General features: G+C 45.7%; 1 protein-coding gene across 4 annotated transcripts in view; it reads left to right on the plus strand.

The window, feature by feature from the left end:
- Positions 1 to 12,043, plus strand: part of WWP2 (WW domain containing E3 ubiquitin protein ligase 2) — a 142,510-nt gene that overhangs the window by 116,767 nt on the left and 13,700 nt on the right. For all 4 annotated transcript variants that reach the window (XM_026495129.4, XM_044382470.3, XM_048223763.2 and 1 more), the window contains exons 10-11: positions 4,711 to 4,885; positions 11,548 to 11,602. In XM_026495129.4, the coding sequence (XP_026350914.1) occupies positions 4,711 to 4,885; positions 11,548 to 11,602 (230 nt within the window). The remainder of the gene's footprint in view (positions 1 to 4,710; positions 4,886 to 11,547; positions 11,603 to 12,043) is intronic.

Below are 12,043 nucleotides of genomic sequence, written 5' to 3' on the forward strand. Positions count from 1 at the left end.
CTGGGTAAAGTGACCAGTCTAAGGGAAGAGAACTGCAGATTGTGCTCTTTGGGGGTCTTCTAGTCAAACAGCAGAGTGAAGCCACTGGTCAGCCCACCCGGACCTGGATACCCAGAGTGTCCATTCAGCATTTTAATGACTCACTTTTAAATGTGAAAGAACAGCCTGGGATCAACAGACAGAGAAAAAGGGACTTGGTGAAAACAATGTGGAAAGTATAAAACCAAATTATAATTCATATCCTCAAAAATTTGGGAGGAAATATGGCATCTGTGCAAGAACAGGAGACTGGAAAATGGACCATGCAGGAAATAAGACCTTTTATTTTTATTTTTTTAAGTATTTTATTTGTCAGAGAGAAAGAGAGAGAGCGCAAGCAGGGGGAGCAGCAAGCAGAGGGAGAAGCAGGTTCCCCGCTGAGCAAGGAACCCGACATGGGACTTGATCCCAGGACCCTGGCTGGGATCATGACCCGAGCCGAAGGCACATGCTTACCCAACTGAGCCACCCAGGCGTCCCAAGAAGACCTTTTAGAAATTAATATATAGTTGACCATTGAACAACCTAGGGGTTAGGAGTGCTGACCCCCTGCACAGTTGAAAATACGGAGATAACTTTGACTCCCCCAAAACTTAACTACTAATAGCTTACTGTTGACCAAAAGCTTCATAATTAATTAACAAATATTTTGCATGTTATATGTATTATGTACTATAATCTTAGAATAAATTAGGGTAGAGAAAAGAAAGTGTAAAGAAAATCATAAGGAAGAAAAAATACGTTTACGGTGTATTTATTGAGAAAAATCCACATGTGAGTGGATTCAAACCTTTACTGTTCAAGTGTCAACTATATATAATGCAGAAATAAAAATTACAGGATTGCAAGATAATGTTGGAGATAAGAAAATTAGAGGATGAGTCTAGGAGATTCAACATCATTCATGAATAGTTCTAGCAAGAACTAGAAATAGAGGTTAGGAAATTACCAAAGAAAGAATAAAAGGATTTTGCTAGAATTGAGAGGTAATGTATTCAAATTCAAAGGGCCTACCAAATGCCCAACCCAGAGAATGGGAAAAGAGTGACCCCAAGGCACATTCTGGTGAAATTTTGGGATGGCAAGAGAGTATCTCAGAAGCCCCCAGAAGGTAAAAATAGGGAATCAAGGATCAGGAATCAAGAATGCCATCTTTTGTCTCAACAGCCAACTATGGAGCCAGACCCTTAAAATTCTGATGGAAGAGTATTTCCTGTCTAGAAATCAACTCTTAACTCATCCTAACACTCAACTGTAAGGGTTGAAATAAAGGCATTGCCAGTGTTTCAAACAATTCACTTCAGTGTGTTCTTTCGCAGAAGCTACTAGATGATTTGTTCCACCAGATGAGAGGAAACCAAGAAAGAAGTCGTGAGATGTAGGACATAGGGGACTCCATTCAGGGGCCAAAGACATTCCCAAGAGGAAGGTGAGGGAAGATGATTCAGGACAGTGATGTAAAGCCGGCCTGGAGGACGGGTGTCCACATAGGACAAAGTGTGCCTGTAGAGACATGGCTGAGGCACATCTAACTGACACCAAGAGGCCACCTGTGCTATGAGAATCTGGGGGGGAAGTAGTGATCAGTTCTTGAAAACCAAGCAGAATAAAATGCATAGTTCTTTAACTTCAGAAAAAAAAAGTTGTACAAGTAAGAAAATATATTCGTAGTATTTTACAAAGTCAGAATACAAACTCTGAATGTTGACTGAATGATGATTTTCTGAATTGGGAGGCTGGGGGAGGAGAGGGCACTGTGGGTGCTGTGGGGTGGGGTACAGTAACTAAATGCTCAGCTCCGAAAGTGAAAGGTTCACAAGTAACGTCTAATATAACAGAAATCCAGACATAATGGAGGAAGTGTGTTATTCAGAAATATGGCTGTAGATAGAAGACACAGTTGGGAATTGAAAGTTGTTGCTTCAGAGGAGCAAGAATCAGCAATGGGGAGAGGTAGGAAAGGGAGATGCTGGTTTTTTTATTGTACCTCCTGTAGAACTATTTATATTTTAAACTATTGATACATGATTCCTTAGATAAAAAAGAAAAAGAAAAATCACTAGTTGAGAGGGTTTATGAGAAAGGTGGGAAGGTTCCAGTTTGTTGTGGGCTTCGAATACTAACTTGAGGTTTCGACTCAAGGGCGGTGTGGAGTTAGTTGAAGGTTTTGAGCAGGAGCATCACACAGAAGCGGGGGGGGGGGGGGGGGTGCACAGTCTGGTATGATTATCCCGGTGGCAGTTTATAGGCTGGCTCAGAGTGGGGAGTTTTGCTCAGGGATAGTTGGACATAGAAATGGAAAGTCAGGGGCAGGTGACAACAACGGAAGAAGCCCTCGGGCTGAATGGTTTACTCACAGCAGCAGGAAGGGAAGAGTCAGGAATGATGGGGTAGCTTCACCCCTGGGAGGAGGACTAGCAGGAGGAAGACCGGGGAAGACTCCGGTTTGGGGAGAGAGCTGTGGCATTTGTTGAGTCCAAAGTGACTGTGGGTCATAAAGGCAAAGCAGTCTAGCAGGCAGAATCCAGATGCAGTGTAGGGACTGGCCATCGGGACTGGAAACTCCTTGAAGAGAAGCCATTTTTAGAGAGGCCTTGAGTTAAAAGAATCATTGAAGAGGTGGCCCAAAAAAGTCAGTTAGGAAGCCAACCCTGAAAATTGAGGAAGGTACCGACCAAAGCATGATAGTCATGTGAGTAAGGTAAGGATTCAGAGAAGATGAAATGAGAAGATAGGGAACAAAGACTTTCCAACACATAGAGTGTAATCCATATTGGTTCTCTTTGTGTTGGGTTAGTGCTGTTTTCTTCAGTGGTATCTCTTTCTTATCTTTTTAAAGCTCCTTTTGTCCCTCTCCCCCTTTGAAATTTATAATGCAAACATCAGGCATACACCAAATCGAGAGAGTAGTACAATGAATCCCTTGTAACCACCACCTGGTTCTGACAATTAATAACATTTTATTTCATCTGACCACCTACTTTTCAGGAGAGGGGACTGATGAATTTTAAAGCAAATTCCAGATGTCATATCCTTTGAACCATAAATACATACATCTCTAACAGATAAGGGGTTAAAAAAAACAAAACTAGGGGCGCCTCACTGGCTCAGTAGGTAGAGCATGCAACCCTTAATCTCGGGGTTGTGAGTTTGAGCCCCACATTGGGCATAGAGATTACTTTAAAAAAAGAAAAACTAAACTAAAATACCATCATCCCACCCAACAAAATTAACAATATTTCCTTCCTTCATGCATGTCATACCCAATCTGTGTTCCATTTTCCCCAATTGTATTAAAAATGTTTTTACGGTTGATTTGAGTCAGATTCAAACTGAAGACCATCACATTGCTTTTGGCTGGCATGTCTCAAAAGTCTCTCTTAGTCTGTAAGTTCCCCACTCTTTCTTATTTTTTTCTGACCATTTATTTCTTGAAGATCATTGGCATTTGTTCTGTAGAATTTCTCATATTCCGGATGTGACTGATATGACCTTGAGGTGTTGGGTAACATGTTCCTCTATCCCTTGTCTTCCCTGTAAACTGGTAGCTAGATATGGAGGCTTGATTAGATTCGAATTCACTTTTTAATATTGACGTATGATTTACATACAATAAGATATACAGATTTCAAGCACATAGTTTGCTGAGTTTTGACAAATGCATACATTCCTGTAACCTACACACCATCAAAATGTTAAAGCGTTTCCATCATTCCACAAAGTTCCCTCTCTTACTTTCTTTTGATCGCTTCCTCCCTCATTGTGTGCAAATCAAGTTATACCAGCCAGGCACAGATGAAGATTTTTACCATCTGTTCTAGTCTTGCCTTGCCCATGGGTATTTTAGAATTACTGTAGAGAGCCACCCAGGCGCCCCTACCACACTAGTATTTTGGAAAGGTTGCTTTGTCACTAAAATTACTGTAGAGAACCCTACTGTTCATACCATCTCTTCTTCTCATGACCATGCAACATGTTTTTACTGGCACTTTATATCAGGATGATTTCTGTTGCAAGTAACAAAAATTGGAATCTAAATTGGCTTTATTAAATAATGAAGAGAATTCACTGGCTAATGTAACTGAAAATTCTAGATGTAGATCCTAGGTTCAAGTGAAGCCTGATCTAGTGACTCAACAATATCACCAAGGGGCTGGCTTTTTTTGGTTTTGTTTTGGTTTTCTACTCTGCCATCTATTGGGTCAACTTCATATTGTATCTGGGTCCAAGATGACAGCCAATGGCTCCTAGGACTGCATGCTTTCTCAGTCATATCTGGCAAGGAAGAGAGACTATTTTTCCTAGCATTCCTAGCAAAGGTCATGAAATTTGCCTTCAATAAGCTCAACATAGGTCCCATGCCTACTCCTGATCCAGTCAGCTGCTCACCTCTGAACTTGGGAGTAGAGTCACCTTCCCCAGAACAACATGGATCTCCTAAATGGAAATCAGGAGCTAATGGTGAGGAGGGATTGGTGGCTGCAGAGGCAGCCACAAATGACCGCTTTCCCAGAAGCCTCCGTGACTGGGGCTTGCCTGGCCAGGCTCCCGTGCCAGATACCACGCTTAACCCTCCCTCAGTCCCTCCTTGCCAGCCGTCCTGAGATTTCTCTGGAATTTGAGGGTAGGGGTGGATGGTCACTCTATTCATTCTGAGCTTAATGTTTCCAGCTGGGAAAAGCGCACAGACCCCCGAGGCAGGTTTTACTATGTGGATCACAACACTCGGACCACCACCTGGCAGCGGCCCACAGCTGAGTACGTGCGGAACTACGAGCAGTGGCAGTCCCAGCGCAATCAGCTCCAGGGCGCCATGCAGCACTTCAGCCAAAGATTCCTCTACCAGGTGAGAGGGCAGGGGCTCGCCACGAGGGTGTGGAGCCTCCCGGTGCTGGAGAATGTGCCACCTCACACAGTATCTGTTGACCTCTTTGGTGAGAGGGGAAAACCATGGCTGGAAACATCAGTGCTCTGGAGATTTTACGCATCACCGTGAAATGCCTCAAGTTCCATTATATCTAATTTAGTAACTCAATGTCTGTCTCTGTGTTTAGGATTCGAGATATCTGAAACCAAATTTACCGTCTTTCTTCCAAGACTGGATTTCCTTTCTGGCCCCTCCTTCCAAGCCCATTTTTCTAATTTGAAACCTGAAGATCAGCTGTGACCTCTCCTATACCTCAACTTTACAGAGCAGTAGCCACCCAAATCCTTTTCATTGCTGCTCCTGTTTTTCTTTAGATCTTTCTTATTTGACAGATTCACAAAGATAGAGGGAACTTTAAAATTGATCTGAATCAGGGCTTGGCAAACTATGGTCCGTGGGCCAAACTGGCCCACACTTTGTTTTGTAAATAAAGTTTTATTGGCACAGAAGCACTCCCGATAGTTTAGGTATTGACTCTGGCTGCTTTTACTGTAACAACAGAGTTGAGTAGTTGTAACAGAGACCATATAGCCTATAAAGCCTAAAATATTTACTGTCTGACCCGTAAAAGAAAAAGTTTATTGACTCTTGGTCTAGTTCAGCTTCCTTCTACCTGATTCCTGATTTTCCTCTGTCCCTCCCAACTGAATGGTTGGGGCAGTCTCTGAATTGTTCTGTCTGTTGACATTGCTCTCTTCTCCGATCTGTACTGCCTGTTCCCAGCAGAGTGATCTTCAAATGTCATTGTCAATTGATCACTTTTTAAAAGTCACTGTGAAAGGTTTAAGGAAGAGGGTTTTGCTCTGCAGTTATCACTGCCATTTTAATCACGGACTCGAAGCTTTCTGTGCTCATTATCTACAGAACAGCATTTGAATTTTCTATTCCAGAATTCAGAGTGCTAGGGTCCCAAGTTAACTGTCTAATGGCCTCCTGTACTGTGTCCCTTCAGGAACCCTCTAGCCTCACTGTCCATCCCATTAGAGCCTCTACCAGTGACCTGGTGGCTGGGGGGAACCCAGCCACACAGCCTCTTTGGTAGAGACGGGGATTCTGAAACTGGAACTCTGCATATTCTCGGGGCACCTTGAACATGAAGCTTGGGATTTGCACTAGAATCCCTATAGAAGGTGGTGGATTAGAGGCGGGACTTTTTGACCTGGTCCACAACATTGAATCACCGTGTTTAGTCAACATTGTTTCTATTTGAAATAAACTCTAAGCCCACAGTCCATTTCTTTTTTTTTTTTTTTTTTAAGATTTTATTTATTTTATTTGACAGAGAGAGAGACAGCCAGCGAGAGAGGGAACACAGGCAGGGGGAGTGAGAGAGGAAGAAGCAGGTTCCCAGCGGAGGAGCCTGATGTGGGGCTCGATCCTAGGACCCCGGGATCACGCCCTGAGCCGAAGGCAGACGCTTAACGACTGAGCCACCCGGGCGCCCCTACCACACCCATTTCTAAATTAGATACTTTCCTAGGTAGATGATCAGAAAATCTTTAGTTCCATTGAACCAAGGAACATTGATTATCAGCTTTGTCTTTGTTTGCAGCTTTTTCTCTGCTAACCCAGAGCAGGAGCTACACCATCAAGCATAAGGGATGGTGCCATCCCCCTGGACTGGCCTGTCTCATCTTCTGTCTGGGGGGGCTGATGCTCATCATATAGCGAGTACACTGATGAGGAACCTCAGTTTCCTTAGTATGGATGAACAGAAAGCGCGATGTTTGTCCCATTACGTTGCGTCTAGGTCAGCTGTAATGCCTGGCTCTAATCCGTGCCCTGGGGCTTCTTAGGCCCGGCCTTGCACTCCGCAGCCCCTTTCACACTTGCCTGACATCCACTTCTGGCATGTGTCAAAACTGGATGGGATCTGGTCATTCTCTGCGGGTCAGAAATTGTTCCTCCAGAGGTAGCCCCTGAAGACTTTACCTGCTCTTTTCTTGGGTGGTCGTGGCTGCAAAACTAAGAAGGTCCAGGCATCTCTATCCTTTGACTTAGAGACAAGGACACATTTTAGGAGTCTCCCAATGATTTTGTCTCCCTGCCTACTCAGCTTCTTTAATTAAAAAAAAAAAAAAAAAGGTGCGTGAGAGGGCAGGTTCTAGAGGTCACGTTCACTTGGTCTTTTGGAACATCCATTTCTCTTTCCCGCCTCTGTCACTCTCGCAGTGTCATCCTAGGCACACAGAGGTAGAACTTCACCTTGGAGGGTCCCCTTGAAGGAAACTTTATTTTTTTTTGAGTACTCTAAACTGGTTTTCTCAGCTTGGCTGAGGATTCAGGAGGGTTCTGGATGGAGGTGATTGTTCCCTTTTCTCTGTGAAACAAGATTCATATTGAAAAACGTGTGGAATCTTTCTTGGGTCAGCTTTCAGTGTCTCTCTGTTGATTTCCTCCTCCCCTGGATTTGCTTTGCCCCTCGTTTGCTACGGTGCCATGTCCTGGTCACCAGTAAGAAGAGTCGCTTTCATGCAGTTATTTTGGGGTTTGGCCTTGGCCCAGGGTTTGACTCGGAAGACTTAAGAGCTGATACTGTACCAGCGGCTTCCCCTCCTCCTCCTCCTGCTGGGCTGAAACCAAGACCACGTTCTTCCTCACTTGCTCCACAGAGAACTCAACGTGCAGTTCAAGATGGAAGCCAGGGGAACCCCACCTCGTAGTCTCCCATGGCTCCTTCCTGCCCTCTGCCTCATCACACACGTTTTTCGGTTACTCTTAGTGTTCCCTTATTTCTGATATGCTTCCATTTCCTGATGCCCCAGCGTGCCTTTGTTTCTTGTGACCACACTTGTGTTTTGCACTCACAGTTTCGCTGTGCCCGCTCTTTTGTGATACTGCTGCAGTCCCACGGCAATGCCCGCCCATTTTCGTGTATTGTGCCTACTGCTGTTTCTGCAGCACTCCCATAACCCCTGAGGTGGTCCTGCCTGAAGAACTAAAGGAGGTAGCCAGTGTCTGCAGGACTGAAAAAGACCATCCTGTGGCTCCTCTTGTGTGGATGCCAGATTGCATTATCCAGAAACAGACAACTCTCGTTTCTTACTCTGCAGAGAGCCCTTTGGATTGAACTCTCAAACACCTGGGTTTTGTTCTGCACCCATGGGGTGGAGCCTTAAAAAAGGAACCTGCTTTCTATACAGTAACCTTTATGCCCTTCTCAGAGCCTTTCTTGCCCTCGGCTGTATTTGCTAGACATTCTTTATTTCTGAGTTTGTATCTTAAAATATTACTGGAACTTAGTGCTTAGTCCTGAGGGAATTGAACTCAACGTGAGCTGTCTGGTTCACGGCCTGCACCTCAGATGTCCCAACCGTGGGACAGTTACCAGGAAAGTGATTCAATAGTGTTGCTTTCTGTTCCTACTAGTAAAGGAAACTCTTGTCGCTTAGAGTCACCTGCACATCCCAGGATCTTTCTTCTGACTGTAATCCCTTCACACCCATTTCTCTGTGCTTTTCTGACTGTGCTCCAAGCAATACTTAGGATCTCTCATTTTAGGGAAAATGTGGGCGAAGAAAAGGGACAGTTGGTTGACTTACTGGAGATGTGGGGTTTTGGTTTTCAGGCCATGATGTGTAGCTCTTATTTTTTTTGTTTCTCTTTGGCTTCTTTCGGTCCACTTCCTTTTCTTATTTTTCAAGTCGTACTATGTACATTAGGGAAGAAATGTCCAAAATAGTTAAGTGCTTTGCTTTAACTGCAAGCGGTAAAATTGTTATGTCAGCTTTCACTGACTCCTTCTCATGTGTTCTTCATGCTTATCAATTTCTGGTCACTTTCCCTTCCATCTTGTTTCCTCTTCTGTTCTCCTTTTCACAGGTTTTTGGGGATATGGGTCTGATAGGATGAGAATAGGATAATGCCAAAGAAATTTATTTAAAAAACAACAGTACAGTGAAAGAGAGCTGGCATTGTATGAAGTTTAAAGAAAGGCCAGGATCATGAAAAAGGTTGGGGTGCCTGGGTGGCTTAATCACTTAAGCGTTGGACTCTATCTCAGTTCAGGTCTTGATCTCAGGGTTGGGAGTTCAAACCCCTTGTTGGGCTCCATGCTGGGTGTGGAGTCTATTTAAAAAAAAAAAGAAAGAAAAAGGAATGGAGGGAGGAAGGGAGGGAGGGAGGGAGGGAGGGAGGGAGGAAGGAAGGAAGGAAGGAAGGAAGGAAGGAAGGAAGGAAGGAAAAGACAAGGGTTGATTTTTTTTTTATTCTCCTCCCTGTGCTTTGTATACAAGTCACAGTTGATTTTCATGAATAATAGAAATCCACTTGGTTAAACTTAAGCAGAAAAGGAATTTACCAAATGGGAATGGGGTAGTTCATAGAATGAACAGAACAATGACGAACCAAGCTCTGGCAGAAACCAGGGGTAGGCTAGGCAAAGGATGTTGCCGGGCTCTGCTGCCATTAAACGCTGGTTGCTCCCTCGGACTACGGACGCAACTGTAGCAGTGAGTCATTCCAGAAGACCTCGTGCTTTCCTGCTGTTCCCCGGAAGTTCTGAGTGGGAGCATCTGACTGGCTGTTCTTTAAGTCATGTGCCTACACTGTAGGTGCCATGGTGTTGGAAAAGGAATAGTTGATAGCTGATAAACATTTTTGGTTTCTAGTTCAGTGCGGTCACGGAGGCTGGCAGTGAAGGTTGTTTGGTTTGTTGACCTGTTGAGTTATGCAGAAGATGACTGTCGGTCTACTGCAGCCCAGTTGGTACCAGTTGGGAGCCAATTTCCCGTTGGAGCTCATGGCTGCTTTGTGGATTACCCACTCATTCAAAAAACAAAAAACAAAACCACAAAACAAAACACTTGAAGCAGCAGATAGTTTTGCTCTGAATGCTTCTTTTACTTTTTTAAAATGACCTTTTCTGTATTTCTTCCCTTTTGCTACAGCTCATTACCCACTGAGTTCTATTTGGCTTCATGATCTGAAATGCACACGTATTTCACAAGTTAGTTCCTTTCCTTCTGTTACCGAATGCTTTTATAGCTACTGCTCTTCTGTGTTAACAAGGTTGGAGGAGCTTGGGTTTTATGAGATGCTGCACCCCACCCCCACCCCCTCACTCTCAGCAGAATGACCTGGGAGATGTCACATTTGGGAGCTCTCTTTCAGTAGCCATCAGACAAATCTGAATTGGGGTGGAAGTTTGAGCCACGTCCTCCAGGATGATGGTAACAGGGGCCCTAAATTGAGCACGGCCCAGCTTCCTTCACGTAGTTTCATTCTGCTGGGCAGGAGGCCTTTTGCTGAAAGGGGGCTCTGTCCCATCAAGGAACCTATGGTTTCAAGACTTAAACATCTTTGTTGGAACTTGCTTTGGAAGAGTTGCCTGTGCTGCCACCTTGGAAAGAAAGTTTTTCTGTCCTTTGAGCTGGGGGCAGAGGGCCGGCTATGAAGGGGTGGGGGGGGTGTGCGTTGGCAGTTGAGTTCCACCAATGTTTTCTCAAGCCGAGACTGAGCCCCATTCATCCTCCTGCCCGTGTGTGGCTCTGTCACCCCCAGACAGGGCCAGCCGGGCAGCCCGAAGTCTGCATTGAGAACTTGATCCCTTCATGCGATGATCCAGTTTTAGTATGTGAAATAAAAATGCTTCAGCAAAAAAGAAAAGAAAAGAAAAGAAAAAAAGCAAGCAAGCCAGTGTGGAACAACGGACAATACTTGTTTTATTTAACTATGAAGAATTTTTGACAGCAGCCCCTTCCCCGCAGGATATGAGAACTCTTGGTCCACTGCAGCCCTGCCCCAGGGATCCCACAGCAGAATTAGCTGGGGGTGGGGGTTTCGAATGTAAACAGTGACCCTGAAGGCCTGGAGTCTGCTCCCCCTTCTTTCTCCTGTCTCTCCTGCTTGCTCGCCACCTCGCCCCCAGCCCCACCTCCCCAGACAGGCACACACAGAACACTGAGCAACTTCAGGTTCAGGCCGGAGGAGAATAAAGGTGCTTTGTGAAGGGAAGCAAAACATTCCTGGGGGAGGTGAGGGGCCTGGGGCATGAATGTGCCCTCAGTCTGGGCTGGTTCTGCACACCACGGCTGCTCCCTCTCCCAGCGCACCCAGGAGGGAGGTGGAAGGAGGAGGGCCCAGCCCCCATCCAGGAAGCTCTGGGCGTGGGCAGGGCTTGTGGGAATGATTTCATTGGAAAGGCCTGCGATATTTTTTCCCCTCCCGTGTGTGGTTCTTGGAGAAAGTTGGAGGTGGTGGTGATTTCAGTCGCCCTGGCCGCCGGGAGCAGGAGCCGAGAGCAGAGGCGCTGGCCGAGCTCGTGGGGCTGTCCGCTCCGGCTCTCTGCCTCCACAGCCCTGGCCCACCTTCTTCTGCATGCATCTTCATCTTCCTCCCCCTCGCTCCACCCTCTCCAAAACCTGTCGGGGCCCTCCATGTGGGGGGTTCTTTTTCAGTTTTTCTTTTTTGAGAAAAACTTCTGAGAGCAGCAGATGTCACCTCAGGCCCCACCGTAGCCTGTACAAAGTGCTCAAATGTGGGAATGAATCCTTGGCATTTTTATTTTTATCGATCGATTTATTTTTAAACCGGCAGCTTTTTTTTTAACCTCTGTGTTCTGCTGTGTTTCTTATGTTTAGTCTTCAAGTACTTCGACTGACCATGACCCACTGGGCCCCCTCCCTCCTGGCTGGGGTAAGTACCGAGTTCTTCTGTGTACTCAGCCGTCTGTCAGCTGATGCTCCGCTGTGCTCTCTCGTCTTTCCCTGAGAGTCTTCCTAACTCCCAGCCCTCGATTTCCCATTTCGCTTCTTGCCAGCGTGCTCTGTAGGGATTCCCAGACTGAGCGGCACAGGCGTTGGAGCTCGAAGGTTGGGAAAGCAACTGAGTCCCCCTGCACTCCTGGAGCCGTCACCCGCCATGGCTGAGGGAGTGTGACCCTGCGGACCAAGTCCCTGGGCAGCCATGGGACTGTTGGGTTTGGGTCCTGACTTTGAACTGTCTACCCAACCATCCAACCTGTCATTGACTAAGACGTTTTAGTGCTGGCTTACTCCCTGGTGCATTGGTTTCAGGTCTGTGGCTGTGTGATTGGAAGGAGCCACCTTACCAAACCTTTCTTTGCAGCTGAGATAT

The sequence above is a fragment of the Ursus arctos genome, unplaced genomic scaffold (assembly GCF_023065955.2).
Source record: "Ursus arctos isolate Adak ecotype North America unplaced genomic scaffold, UrsArc2.0 scaffold_19, whole genome shotgun sequence".
NCBI lineage: Eukaryota > Metazoa > Chordata > Mammalia > Carnivora > Ursidae > Ursus > Ursus arctos.